The sequence below is a fragment of the Abramis brama genome (assembly GCF_963993115.1).
Source record: "Abramis brama genome assembly, chromosome: 11".
NCBI lineage: Eukaryota > Metazoa > Chordata > Actinopteri > Cypriniformes > Leuciscidae > Abramis > Abramis brama.
The window spans coordinates 22,510,228-22,525,809 of NC_139973.1; the positions used below are offsets into that span (position 1 = coordinate 22,510,228).

Below are 15,582 nucleotides of genomic sequence, written 5' to 3' on the forward strand. Positions count from 1 at the left end.
TTTTAGCATGTTTCTAGTATGTTGTTAGCATGTTTAGCACTTGCTGGCACTTTTTTATATGTTATCAGGAGTTCACAACAGTGTTAAACATGCCACTTCCTGTTGCCAGCAGGTGGCGCTATGACTGTAACTGAATATGAGCATGGTCATGTGTTTAGGACAGAACGCTTATCAAAAATGTGAAGTTTGGCGCAGATTGGACATTGCCTTCTTGAGTAACAACAACATCCTGTTTCATTGAATTAGCATGCTTTAGCACTTAGCTAAGTATTGCTAGCATGTTTTAACATGTTTCTAGCATGTTTAGAAGTCAATGGCATTTTTAACATGTTGCTAGAACGGCATTAACGTGTTAAACACTAGGTGGCGCTATTACTATAACTGAATATTATCATGTAGATGTGTTCAGGCCTTGACTCTTATCAAACGTGTGAAGTTTGGGGCAGATTGGACATTCCGTGCCTGAGTTACAGCAAATTCCTATTTAATTGCAGTAATAGCATGCTTTAGCACTTAGTTAAGTGTTTGCTAGCATGTTTTAGCTTCTAGTATGTTGTTAGCATGTTTAGCACTTGCTGGCACTTTTTTATATGTTATCAGGAGTCCACAACAGTGTTTAACATGTCACTTCCTGTTGCCAGCAGGTGGCGCTATAAATGTAACTGAATATGAGCATGGTCATGTGTTCAGGACAGAACGCTTATCAAAAGTGTGAAGTTTGGCGCAGATTGGACATTGCCTTCTTGAGTAACAGCAACTTCCTGTTTCATGGCGAAACATCGAAATTTGTCAGGCCGCCGAGGACCCGCCCTTCGACGAAAACTCAAGATCTTCGCAATTTAACGTCGCAAAGGCCTTAAGATTACACTCACCAAATTTGAAGATGATCAGATTAAAACTGTAGGAGGAGTTCGTTAAAGTACGAGGCCTGAAAATGGCAAAAACTGCACAATAATCTGAGAGGAAGTTCAAAATGGCTGACTTCCTGTTGTGTTTAGGGCTATGCTCCAAGAGACTTTTTTGTAGGTATTAGGTCATTACATGTATGTACCGAATTTCGTGCACGTACGTGGAACGTTGCGGGAGGCGCACTCCATTGAACTTTTATAGGTGGCGCTATCGAGCCATTTTGCCCCGTCCAATTCTGAAACCTTTATCAGATGTAAATTTTCGCCAGTTCTGACGCGTGTGCAAAGTTTTGTGAGTTTTCGAGCATGTTTAGGCCCTCAAAAATGCAATTAAATGCGGAGAAGAATAATAATAATAATTATAATAATAAACAGAGCAATTCCAAGAGGGTCCTCACACCATCGGTGCTCGGGCCCTAATAAACAGAGCAATTCCAAGAGGGTCCTCACACCATCGGTGCTCGGGCCCTAATAATAAACAGAGCAATTCCAAGAGGGTCCTCACACCATCGGTGCTCGGGCCCTAATAAACAGAGCAATTCCAAGAGGGTCCTCACACCATCGGTGCTCGGGCCCTAATAAACAGAGCAATTCCAAGAGGGTCCTCACACCATCGGTGCTCGGGCCCTAATAATAATAAACAGAGCAATTCCAAGAGGGTCCTCACACCATCGGTGCTCGGGCCCTAAATATAGCTGCGAGCAGCGATATTTATATATATACATACACATATATACTGTATATATATATATATCAGACAAGTAATATTCTCTGTCTTGTCACTTTAAAATATATATATATAAAATTCAGAGGCCGATTTTGCAAAAAAAATCCACATTCAGACCAAAATATCTGACTTCCTGATGGCCGGAGCTAATGAATGTAAATTAGAAAGTTGTCCGGCTTGATGAGAACAATATACAAACAATTTTTTTTTACTGTACTTAAAACTAACCCCCCCACTTTTGTCAAAAGCATGTTGAAAGTGACATACTTCCTGCTGCCAGTTGGTGGCGCTATAACTTTGACTCACAATAGTTACATCCATCTGATCGGCCTCTTACCACGAACACACTGCTGAAGTTTCATCAAGATCAGTTAATGTATGCAGAAGTTATTCCACTTCGTGTTTCTCTTTACTCGCCATAAATTAGATTCCTCGCCACGGCCAAACCATTCGAGATATCAAAAATCCGTCCGCAATTTAGCATCCTCAAAGTCTTGACTACATGCACACCGAGTTTGGAGGGGACACGGTGAATTTTCTAGGAGGAGTATTTCACATTCCACAGCAAGCGTTTTCCAAACAACCCATAATAGCCGACTTCCTGTTGGGCTGGCGTAAAACTTGACCGGGGGAAAGTTGTTCGGCACGATGAGATCTATATGTGTACCGAGTTTCATATTAATTCATGCAAGCGTGTTTGATATATGGACCAAGTTTTAGAACCCTGTTCAAGGGGGCGCTGTTGAGCCCCCCAGCCACGCCCGTGTACCAGCTTCAGCCCGTCCCTGATGGCAGGGGGTTCTGACTTGTGTGCAAAGTTTCCAGAGTTTTTGAGCACGTTAAGGACCCCAAAAGCCCCTGAAACCTTGATTAACAATATAAAAGCAATAGTCAAATCCCCCCCTCCCCTCACACACACAGAGACACAGAGAGAGGGAGAGAAAATTCTTCAGAAAATCCACATTCAAACCAAAATATCTCTCTTCCTGTTGGTCGGAGATAGTTAATGTCAATTAGAAAGTTGTCCGTCTTCATGAGAACAATACACATACCAAGTTTTGTTGCTGTTGATAAAACTAACCCCCCCACTTATGACTAAAGGTGGCGCTACTGAGCCTCTCACCACGCCCGTTTCTGAAACTTTGCACATGTCTACGGGCTAATAAATGTGATGTGTCTGTCGAGTTTCATCCAATTTCAAGTATGTTAAGAGTCTCAAAAGCATCAAAAAAGAATATTAAAGTTTGATGCGTTGCCACGGCAACAGTATCTAAGATATCTATAATCCTTTCACAGGTCTACATCTGCCGTGTGTTTATATTATACACATAAAGTTTGAAGCAAATCGGGTAAAAATAAGAGGGTGATTTCAAAGCATTTTGAAAGTGACACACTTCCTGCTGCCAGTTGGTGGCGCTATGACTTTGACTCACAATAGTCACATCCATGTGATCGGCCTCTGACAACGAACACACTGCTGAAGTTTCATCAAGATCAGTCAATGTATGCAGAAGTTATAACACACTTCCTGTTTCTTTTTTATCGCCATAAATTCGTTTCCTCGCCACGGCCAAACCGTTCGAGATATCAAAAATCCGTCCGCAATTTAGCATCCTCAATGTCTTGACTTCATGCTGACCGAGTTTGGTGGGGATCGGATGAATTCTGTAGGAGGAGTACATTAAATTCCACAGCATGCGTTTTTCAAACAACCCATAACTCACTTCCTTTTGGGCGGAGCTAATAACATAGAGTGCAGAAGTTGTTCTGCCCGATGAGATCTATATGTGTACCGAGATTCATATTAATTCATGCAAGCATGTTTGATATATGGACCAAGTTTTCGGACCCCGTTCAAGGGGGCGCTGTTGAGCCCCCCTGCCACGCCCAGGTACCAGCTTCAGCCCGGCCCTGATGGCCGCGGGTTCTGACCTGTGTGCAAAATTTCAAGAGTTTTCAAGCACGTTATAGGCCCCAAAAGTGCCAGAGAAGTAGAAAAAAAATAATAATAAAAATAATCCTAACGAAAACAATAGGGCCTTCGCCCTTTCAGGGCTTGGGCCCTAATAAACAATAATCCTACCGAAAACAATAGGGCCTTCGCCCTTTCAGGGCTTGGGCCCTAATTAAAGCTGCAAGCAGCGATGAAAAGGGCCCTCGCACCCCTGCCACCGCCACCCGGCGCCTTTAGTAAAGGCCTTAAGATTACACTCACCAAATTTGAAGAGGATCAGATCAAAACTGTAGGAGGAGTTCGTTAAAGTACAACATCAAGAAATGGCAAAAACTGCCCAAAATCTGACAGGAAGTTCAAAATAGCTGACTTCCTGTTGCGTTTAGGGCTATGCTCCAAGAGACTTTTTTGTAGGTATTGGGTCATTACATGTATGTACCAAATTCCATACCTGTACGTGAAACGTCGAGCCGGGGCAAAATGTGGGGGCAATAATTTACCGAATTTACCCAACCCAATTTTGAAAACCACATCACACGTAAATTTTCACCACTTCTGAAGCGTGTGCAAAGTTTCAGGATTTTTCGAACACGTTTTGTATTTGCCACACTTCCTGCTACCAGCAGGTGGCGCTATTGCTATAACCATAATGAGCATGGTCATGTGTTCAGGACAGGACTCTTATTAAACATGTGAAGTTTGGGGCAGATTGGAAATTGTATGCCTGAGTTACTGCAGGCTGTCTGTGGTTGCCTAGCAACATCGGAACTGCAAGCAACATTAATATTGAACTTATCTGATCATGCATATATCACCAAAAGGCCGAAATTGGGTGAACGTTTGTCAGGCTGCCGAGGGCACACCCTTCGACGAAAACTCAAGATCTTCGCAATTTAACGTCGCAAAGGCCTTCAGATTACACTCACCAAATTTGAAGAGGATCAGATGAAATCTGTAGGAGGAGTTCGTTAAAGTACAACATCAGGAAATTACGAAAAATGCCCAAAATCTAGGAGGAAGTTCAAAATAGCTCACTTCCTGTTGTGTTTAGGGCTATGCTCCAAGAGACTTTTTTGTAGGTATTGGGTCATTACATGTATGTACCAATTTTCATACCTGTGCATGAAACGTAGAGCCGGGGCAAAATGTGGGGGCAATAATTTACCGAATTTGCCCCCCCCAATTTTGAAAACCATATCACACGTAAATTTTCACCACTTCTGAAGCGTGTGCAAAGTTTCATGAGTTTTCGAGCATGTTTAGGCCCTCTAAAAAGCGATTCACTTTGGAGAAGAAGAAGAAGAAGAATAATTAAAGCTGCAAGCAGCGATGAAAAGGGCCCTCGCACCCCTGCCACCGCCACCCGGCGCCTTTAGAAAAGGCCTTAAGATTACATTCACCAAATTTGAAGAGGATCAGATCAAAACTGTAGGAGGAGTTTGTTAAAGTACAACATCAGGAAATGGCAAAAACTGCACAAAATCTGAGAGGAAGTTCAAAATAGCTGACTTCCTGTTGTGTTTAGGGCTGTGCTCCAAGAGACTTTTTTGTAGGTATTGGGTCATTACATGTATGTACCAAATTTCATACCTGTACGTGAAACGTAGAGCCGGGGCAAAATGTAGGGGCAATAATTAAGCCATTTTGCCCCACCCAATTTTGAAAACCACATCACACGTAAATTTTCACCACTTCTGAAGCGTGTGCAAAGTTTCATGATTTTTCGAGCACGTTTTGTATTTGCCACACTTCCTGCTACCAGCAGGTGGCGCTATTGCTATAACCAAATATGAGCATGGTCATGTGTTCAGGACAGGACTCTTATCAAACATGTGAAGTTTGGGGCAGATTGGACATTGAATGCCTGAGTTACTGCAGGCTGTCTGTGGTTGCCTAGCAACATTGGAACTGCAAGCAATATTGACAGAGAACTTATCTGATCATGCATACATCACCAGAAGGCCGAAATTGGGTGAACATTTGTCAGGCCGCCGAGGGCACACCCTTCGACGAAAACTCTAGATCTTCGCAATTTAACGTCGCAAAGGCCTTAAGATTACACTCACCAAATTTGAAGAGGATCAGATCAAATCTGTAGGAGGAGTTCGTTAAAGTACAACATCAGGAAATTACGAAAAATGCCCAAAATCCAGGAGGAAGTTCAAAATAGCTCACTTCCTGTTGTGTTTAGGGCTATGCTCCAAGAGACTTTTCTGTAGGTATTGGGTCATTACATGTATGTACCAAATTTCATACCTGTACGTGAAACCAGGAGCCGGGGCAAAATGTGGGGGCAATAATTTACCGAATTTGCCCCCCCCAATTCTGAAAACCATATCACACGTAAATTTTCACCACTTCTGAAGCGTGTGCAAAGTTTCATGAGTTTTCGAGCATGTTTAGGCCCTCTAAAAAGCGATTCACTTTGGAGAAGAATAATAATAAACGGAGCAAAAACAATAGGGTCCTCTCACCATCGGTGCTCGGGCCCTAATAATAAACGGAGCAAAAACAATAGGGTCCTCTCACCATCGGTGCTCGGGCCCTAATAATAATAATAAACAGAGCAATTCCAAGAGGGTCCTCACACCATCGGTGCTCGGGCCCTAAAAACAAGCACTCTACTGACCATAAGCTAGCTGTAACTTAAAAGATCAGACCAATGATCTGTAATTAAGGCTTTCAATCGCTTAAACATTTTTATTACATGGCTTGGTTGAATTCCAATGTAGAATGCGGTCTGTTATTTCTTGATAGCAGACCGCTGCGAAGTATAACACACCGTTGCCATGAAAAACAGAGCGTTGCTATGGACGCGGATTGGACTATTTTCTTTAGCGGAAGCAATACAATCATTTTTAAATCAATAAACTCCTTTTTAAATCAATATTTTGTGTCAAATTATTTATTTATTTTGTAGGTAGCCATGTAATAAGTAACTTTTTTTTTAGGATGACAATTGTTGACAATTGTCAATGTATTGTTGCATCAGATTTGCATCAGGTTTTGGCAAAAAAATGTCATCCTTTTTTCATGACTTGTCCATTCGTTCATGATTGCTATTATTCTTTATAAAAATTATTTTGTAGAGATTTGATGCCATATATTAATCATAGAGAAGAATACATTTAAAATTTTCATTGTACTAAATGTCTCCATTAAGAAAACAATATCTAACTGATGAATATCTATTAACATCTATTCAAAGAAACATTTTAGAGAAGAATATTTATATTACAGTACCTATAGATATTTCCATATCTTGTCCAGAACTGATTTTTTCTATCTACTGTGATTTATATCTTTTGAATGACACTCCTAGTTAAATTATTTTACCTTTATACATTGTTATGATATATTCTGCAACTTCACTTCAAGCACAACACCTGCTACAAAAACAAAACAAAACAAAACAAACAAACAAAAAAACACCCTGAATCCAAGTATGCATGTTAACTGGAAGGTGCTTCGAACCCCAGACTCTGCTGTGCTAGCACTCATGTTTCTGCATTGCCTGGCTACTGATTTATGTATGCAAAGCACAGTCGCTTCTGGAGGTTGAGTAAGGACTTCATACTTGAAATGCATTAGTCACAGATTATATAAAATAAAATAAAAGTAGAGAAAAAGGAGAATATAAGGAAAGGATGGGTTGACAGGAGGTCAGAGGATAAAGATAAAATGAAGAGGTTTTGTAAGGTGCTGGTGTGGACTGCACTGATGCAACTCAGAGGAGTGAAAGGGTGAAGAAAATGAAAAAGGATGCATGTGTGGCTGAATACAGAAAAACCACAAAAAATATTTTTGGTGAGCCAAAAAAAAGGTAACGACTGAATGAGACAGAAACAAATGAAATGGATTGAAATATAATGGAATCAGATATAATAACAGCTGGAATGTTGGAACAAAGCCTCAATCTGGCCTCACAATGATACAAGTAACAATTTTAAATATCTGAAGGGGCTGACCAGAGCAAAAAATAAATGTCAGATAATAAAGAGTGAGAGAGAAAAAAAAAGAGCTTTTACAGCAGGTTTGATTGCGACTTAATTACTTAAATTTAGAGGATCTATATGTTGAAATAGCACTAAAATAAATGAGTAAAATTCTGCTGTGGAGGGATTTTTAGTTTTCTGTTCTCTTGATTTAACCATTTATCCGCAGAGGCCATACATGAACAAGGATTGACTTCCTTCTAAATTCTCAGAGAAGGGGAACATACCAAGCTTGTGTGGAACAGGATTCAATTCAGTTTAGTTCAGTACATGTGAGAACTGTAAGAGTTCACATAAAAATGATTTAAATTCAGTCATCAATTCATTTGCAACCTCTCACTGCAGTTAGTCTGTTTTTGTCATATCTTCCATTAGCCATCAGGTCAAGATTATAGTGAAATTAATAAGTCATAGATTAGAAGTTTTATAAAACTGGTGTGTCATACTGGCTAACCAGCTTATCTTACAGACAAATAAAATGGGTCTAAATCAACTGTCAATCATTTGATCATAACTGAAATATTATGTGATATGTTCATATGGATGGACAATTTACATCTTGGAATATTTACAATAACCAGCAAGTTTTAAATTGAGTCTATTATGATGTTGTTTCTTTGACATTTATTTTGTTAGTTCTGTTTGTTTTGGCTTTATGTATATTTATTAGGGTTGTCAAGTGGTTGAATATTTAAATCACAATTATTAAATCACTCTCTTAAATACTTGATTCTTACTGGTCAGACCTCTGTTTGACCTCAAATCCAGGACTCAGGACTCAAATCCTCTCTAAAATCAGAGACTGCCTTTACAGATCAAAATGAATCAGATCATTCCAAAACAATGCTAGTCGGATTTATAATCAAACATCATTACATTGCATACAGTAATTCTACATAATGTCTGTAACCCACACATTAGACTATCATGTTGTAATCACTCATTGCTTATGCTCTTTTTAATAACTATTTAATAGTTCATAGGAATTATGGTGTGCTTGGTATCAGGATGAATGATTTTCTATTTCTTAAATTATGGTATGAATCAAATCCATGTAAAACATATTGTACTCTCATTATAAAATTCAGGTCTAAATCATACGCTGGTAGTGCAGGCAAAATTAAGAGACCATGTGACTAATAAGATAAGAGGTAATTTATGTGAGAGGAGGAGAAACAGTTATGTCCCAAACTAAAGACAATGTCTAATTGGTCAGAACTCCTCTAAGGGTTGGACAAACATCTGAGTTTAAAAACTCAGGATACGAACAAAGCATTTGGTTAAGACTACAGCTTAAGAAAATGGGTTAAGACGGAGGTTAAGACCAAACAACGTCATGCAAGCCACCTAACTACTCTCGTCTCACTTATTTTACTTTTCTTTTTTTTACTTAGTTCCTTTTCTTTTGCATTGAGATTTTTGCTTTCTAACTTTGACAGTGAATCATGTATAGAAGTTTGTATCAGTGCTCTGTGCCCTGTGTGGATGTAGCTTTCCTGTTCTGTTCCAGTGAAGTCCTGCCAAAACTTAGCCTTGAAGGGAAACAATATTGCCTAAGTTTTATCTAATTGTGCTTGCAGGATTATCCATTTGACTATAAGCAGGGGTTAAAGTGGGCCGGAACGGTCCGGAACTGCTTTCCGGCACCTCAGATAAATTAATAAATAAATATTTTCAAATCAAATCATTCTCATCAAATTCAATGATTCTCATCATTCATCAAATCAAAACTGAATATCACCGCCTGGCCCCGCCTTCACAAACACGCTTCCCGACGTTATTCTCACGGTTCTCCTGTCTGATTTTAGTGCATCTACACCGGTTCATGCCTCCCCCCCCCCATGAACGCCAGCGATTACTAATGCGTGAATGCACTCACGGTGGTTTAGCGCGGTAAAGTTAGTTTTAGGTTCGATATTCGCCGGACATTTGTTTTCCCTTGTAATATATTTTATTATTTATTATTATATTATTATATTTATACCTGAGAATGCTTTGACGCGTTTCCACAGCGCATGATGCTTAAGGGAACGTCTGCCAATTCCACCAACTGCGTTAAACGTAGACTATAATTTGTATTATTTAAAATTACTTTTAACATTTAAAAACAGACGTTTTCAAATTCCAAAGCTTGCAGAAGGTTCCTATTGGCAATACTGACTTAGGCTACAGCTTTCCTGGTAGCCTTGAGTAAATTAACTTGTCTCAGAAAATGATTCATAAAACATATAAATATCATTTGAGCCTTTGTTTACTTTCTTCACTGACACACAAAAATGAAAAGACTATCAGTCAAAGTTCAGCTTTAGGAGGCGAAGAAATAGGGCAGAAGGAGAAAGAAAGAAAGATGAAGATGAGGAGAGAGCAGGTTTTGACAAATAATCTAATGACAAAGTTTTAAAGCTATTTCTTATTAAAAAAAATTGTCCTTCAAAAGCCCTAAATTGCACATATGTTGGTCAGAGAAATCCAAATTTTCTCGGGGGAGCATGCCCCCGAACCCCCCTAACTACCTCATATTTCAGTCAGTTTTGGACTTCACATTTTTAGGTTTAAATTTACATTGTGAAAAACAAGGTTGTGTTCCATATTGTGGTGTTCAGCAATTTTAACATAGTATCGTCATCATATCAGTGTAGATGTAGATGGACCAAAATAAAAACATTAAAATAAGTATTAAATAAGTATTGTGATACTTGGTGCCACAGTGACAATCCTGTCCCAAAAAGTATTGCTATACCACGATACTCAATATGTTGTCCCATGGTGAGTCATTTTTCCCTGTTGCACCTACACAAAATTTGAGGGTTCCCCCACCTGCCAAATCCCACTTTAACCATTGACTATAAGTATTAGTGTTTCAATATCTTAAGCTTGCTTCTTTCCTGGTCTTCATTGAGCATACAGGTCTCTTCATGTGGTAATTCCCCTACAACATGATCCCTTAAATCTTGTTTGAACTTGTTTGTTCATCTTTGCAACAAAATGCTTGCTAGGAACTGTTTTTCTTCAAGGAAGTTTCACATACTAATAAAATATCTCAGCTCAAAATAATATTTTGTTCCAGTTATTTACTTATGTTGCAAGTAGCTGCGTAATAAGCGGGATAATGTACATCCAGCTGGTTATCACAAATGAAATCCTGAAAGGGTGATCAGGATCAGGTCTTGTATCACCCTGATGGAATAACTGACCACGGGCCATTGAATTATTCCGCTTATAGCAAGCTTAACATTAAAGCATTGTGCAATGTTTTACTTCAAGACATTTGTCAGATTTTAAATAAATATCTTGTGTAGAACTAATTTCGTACACATCTCAACATTCATTTTCAAAGGAATCCGATGAAGGTCTAGTCTATGGCTATTGCTGAAACAGGAAATCTCACCAATAAGAGAATTTAAGGAAGAGTATGAGCTGACTCTCCTCATCTTGTCGATGGTTTCAAAGGAGAGTAGGTATTCATCATTATCAGGGCTGCCCAGAGTACTGCTGGCACTGCTACTGGTGCTCAGGTTCCCTGGAGAGAATGCTGCTGGACCACCTAGAACACACATATAAACACAAGCATGGTTGGGAATATAGATGAGCGATATGACCATAATATTATATAAAATATATGAGTATTTTTATTTTAAAATAACAATATATATCACAATATTCAGTACTGTGCAAAAGTCCTAGGCATGTTAATATTTTCATGTTAATATAATGTGTGTGTGAAAATACTAGCGTGCCTAAGACTTTTGCATAGTACTGTAGTTCTTTCTGGCTGGAAATAAGCTTTTTAAAGTATCACATTTTTAAATATCAGTGAAATTTCTTTTAATTCTTGATACCAATTTCAATACCACTACTAAACTAACTATGTAAGTAAAAAGTCCTAAAGAAAGTCCTTGTGTTGAAGACAAGTAAAAATAAATAAGTAAACAAACTAATTTCAGGCAATAGAATAAAGATAAATGAAATAAGGATTCAGGTAAGAAATTAGACCAGCATGAGGGTGAGTAAATGAAAGAATTAATTATGATATTTTCATCATAAAGGTATAATCGACTGTATTTACATCAATACTCACTAAAGGCCCATTCACACCAAGGAAGATATAGTTCTACAAATTGTTCTAAATAAAAAAGATGTTCAGAGTCCACACCACAACTATGACGATAACAGCACAGAGGAGCAATATTGTGGCAAGCAGGGCAGGTCCAAGAGCCATGGGAACAGAGCGAGCTCCGGAAGAATAAAAGGAGGAGTGATGACAGTGAGAGAGGACCAGGCCTGGACTTTATGTGGGTGTTTTGCTTTAAATTTCTTTTCTTTTCTTTTGTTTATTTTGTAATTAAAACTTATGTTGAACATTCACCGATTCCCGCCTCCTCCTTCCCTGAGCCTTTAAACCTTGTTACCAGAGATGCACTGATGTATCGGCCAACAATCGGTATCGGCCGATAAAAGCAATTATTTTCATCGCCATCGGATGATTGTTTAAAAACAGCCGATGATCAGTGATGATTATATGCTGTCAATCAAAAGGGTGTGGTGACCGACTGCAACTCACACTGTGTGTGAAGAAAATATCTCGTGTTGAGTTAGTTAAGGTACGTTAATGCGACAATAACGCATTAAAATCTAAAAACAGCTACATAAAAGCAGGCTCTATTTGACCCTATGAATCACCCATAGTTCAAGCCAGGGTTGCCAGATCTGCAGTTTTCCCCATACTAAGCATTATTTGTAGAGCGCCTCTCACTCAATAATTGCAAATAGCTCTGTGCTTTGTTACTTCTAAAAAGAAACAAAGTGTCATCTTTCAAATTCTGTCCATTTTATCACGCAATTCAAACAATAAATGGCGTTTTGACGCTCTTAAATGTGACGTGACAGATCACCGTAGTGCCTCAGTTCAAGTAGCAGCACGGCGTGCGAGTCTATTCCTCCACTTTAATACAAATTATATCTAGAAAAGCATGCATGAATATCAGAAGGTAAGTTGAAAGTTACAGAACAACTTACCGAAATCCATATCATGTCTCATGTAATCACTCAATCAGTGTTTCAACCATGGAAAGATGTCAATAAAACTTGCTTGTGATTCACAAGCAAGTTTTATTGACATCTTTCCACGGTTGCAACATTAAGTGATATTGTTCACAAGCTTCACAAGTTAAATTTGCCATGAAGACAAGTGCTTACGAAAACTACCTTACATGTGTAACTGAGTTGTATACAAACATTTCAGCTTTTATTTGAGTGTAATATTATATCTGGAAATAAACAGCAGTTGAATATAATATCTCTGTTGTTAATTTTAACCTCTAATATTATAGTGTACCAAATGAAAGGGGTTTTCTATATAGTTTGCAGTATTATTTGGGAGAGATTTTTTTATCCATAACAAAAAACAAACTATTGATATCAGCCGATATCATTCTGAATAATCGGCCATCGGTATCAGCTGAGAAATTTCATATCGGTGCATCTCTACTTGTTACATTGGTGCTGAAACCTGGGAGGAAGGAGGTACACGCTGTCGGACAGCACTCGCTGCTGAGGAGGATTGCGGTTCTGAGGAGATTGGGCAGCACAAAGGATGCGGGAACCGGCAAACGTTCAACTTAACTTTTATATACAAAATAAACAAATAACAAAACAAAAGCAAAACGGCAGCTCCTCATGGACGACTGCCACTTAAATGAAAACAAAACACTGGCAAAAAGTCCAGGCCTGGTCCGCTCTCGTCTCCTTTTATCCTTCTGAAGCTCCTCCGTGAGACTCAAGACCGCTGTGGCACACAGGTGACACTCATTAGCAATCGCTCCGTTCCCATGGCTCTCGGCCCCGTCCTGCCTGCCACAGATATCCAATCAGAAAACACCAGACTTTAAAGAGCTCGAGCATTTAAAGCGGCAGATATCGTGTGTTGGTGTGGCAGCTAAAATAGTCATCATTTTAGTTATCTTTTTAGTTCTTGTTCTTGGTGTGAACAGGCCTTAAGACAGGCATTTTTAACATATTCATGTGTGCATTTGACCTTTTAGGTGTGCACCTGAGCTCAAAGTATCCTTTTCTTGTCCGAGTTCCACGTCTCAGAGAAGATAGCATCAAATAGTGTGCAATTACTGAACTAAGCTCTCTTTCCTGGCTTATTACACTTTTAATTAGGCACTTTAATGCATCATGTTTTAAGCAATCACTTTGAACCAAATGTTATGAATGTAATTGAAAAATTAATTGAAAACTTTTCAATATTGTATTTTTAAAAAATAAATTATTATAATTTTTTCTTTTCAACATTATACCTGCTGACTTCTAGCTGAGAATAAAGCGAATTCAGGCTTAGTGATATAGAGTGGAGTTTGACTCACCCTCCTCGCTGAGGTTGAGGTTCTGAAGGCTCTTATTGAGGGTTCGAGAGGTGGTGGCAGCTCTGAGGTTTGTGTAGGAGTTCACTGATCGTAAACGAGGGATGGCAGGACTGTCCCTGCCTGGGGTAACGTTCCCTGTCTCTACATAAACAAAAAAAAGTCAAAGGTCAGTGGCAGCCGGACATAACGGATAAACAATGGACCATGACTATGTTTAGAACAGCATACTACTAATTATGCATTACTTAAGTGCACAGTATGTACATTTTCTGTATGTATGGAATATCTGCCCAACCAATTATATTTGGCAAAATGCACACTTGAAATTCTAATACCAATGTGTTGAATGAACAAGTATCAATATCAACCACAAATTTTAACATCTACTCTTTGACTTAAACATCATTTTAATGTGACAATGTAGTATCCCTTAATTTGAAATGTGGCATATATTTAGTATATTGAGCAGTATACATTAAGTAGTATGTTAGTATTCCATTAGGAAAATTTTATTATATAAATCACTGAGAAAACCAATAAATCTAAAACAGTTTATAAATAATTACCTGTAGAATTTGCAGGTGAAGCCACAGCATAGTTTTTCTCTTCCTCCATGAACTGCAGAGCCACAGTACAGAAATTACTCTCATACTGCACCACTAGGTGACTAAGAGCAACAACCAGCTCCTAAACATGACAAAATACAGGTGAACAAAAGTTACTGAAAGTAAACAGGTCATCATGAAAAAGTCACTATAGGTCAGCATGACAGATAATCCAGATTATCCAGATAATCCAGACAACAATACAGATAATCAAGAGTCAATATAGATCAACATGGGCCAGCTTGGCAAGCGTCACAGCAAAAAGGGTCACTACAGGTGACTAATTTTAATCATTTTAATTTTGCTCTCCCCAACTCTTCATAGAAAGGTAGTGCAGTAATGGTTCACTTAATATGACATGTGTATGATTATAAAATAATTACCAAAAAAAATATTTTAAAAATAGTTTTAGATTTTAGCATATCACACAGCAGGACATGTCTAATAAAGTCAAATCAAGTCACCTTTATTTATATAGCGCTTTTTACAATACAGATTGTTTCAAAGCAGCTTTACAGTGATAACAGGAAATGAATGCAACAAAGTTTGTTTTGGCTGTACAGCAGCTCTAGACGAAAGTCATTGTCCAGATAAAGTAAATTCAGCGTTGATTAATTTCCATTGTAAAAATCATTAGTTAGTTGGACAGTCAGCTCAAAAGTATTTCAAGCGAACTACGACAATACAAGAGTCACTATAGGTAAACATAAATCAACACTGCTAATACAGTCAATACAGGGCATCTGACATATACGTGCTGTATGTATGCTTGTATGCAATGTTAATGTTATATGTAAATAAAAAGCCTAAAATAAATCACTTTATATAAAGCGATTATGTCTCTACAGAATAATTGGATTAAACCTCTTGATTCATATGGATTACACGTTTACAATGTCTTAACATTCTGAAGCATCAAAGTTTTGGGTGCCTGGACATTAAATGAATGGACAGAAATGTCTCAGCTTTCATCAAAAATGATTTATGTTGTTTGAAGATGATTGCTATTCTTATGGGTTATGGGT

The 15,582-nt window shown here is 38.4% G+C and overlaps 1 protein-coding gene across 5 annotated transcripts in view; it reads right to left on the reverse strand.

Annotated features, from left to right (window-relative positions):
• Positions 1-15,582, reverse strand: part of rptor (regulatory associated protein of MTOR, complex 1) — a 339,338-nt gene that overhangs the window by 115,816 nt on the left and 207,940 nt on the right. For all 5 annotated transcript variants that reach the window (XM_084128075.1, XM_084128073.1, XM_084128074.1 and 2 more), the window contains 3 exons: positions 14,519-14,639; positions 13,953-14,093; positions 10,973-11,128 (listed from right to left, as the gene is read on the reverse strand). In XM_084128075.1, coding sequence (XP_083984201.1) covers positions 10,973-11,128; positions 13,953-14,093; positions 14,519-14,639 — 418 coding nt within the window. The remainder of the gene's footprint in view (positions 1-10,972; positions 11,129-13,952; positions 14,094-14,518; positions 14,640-15,582) is intronic.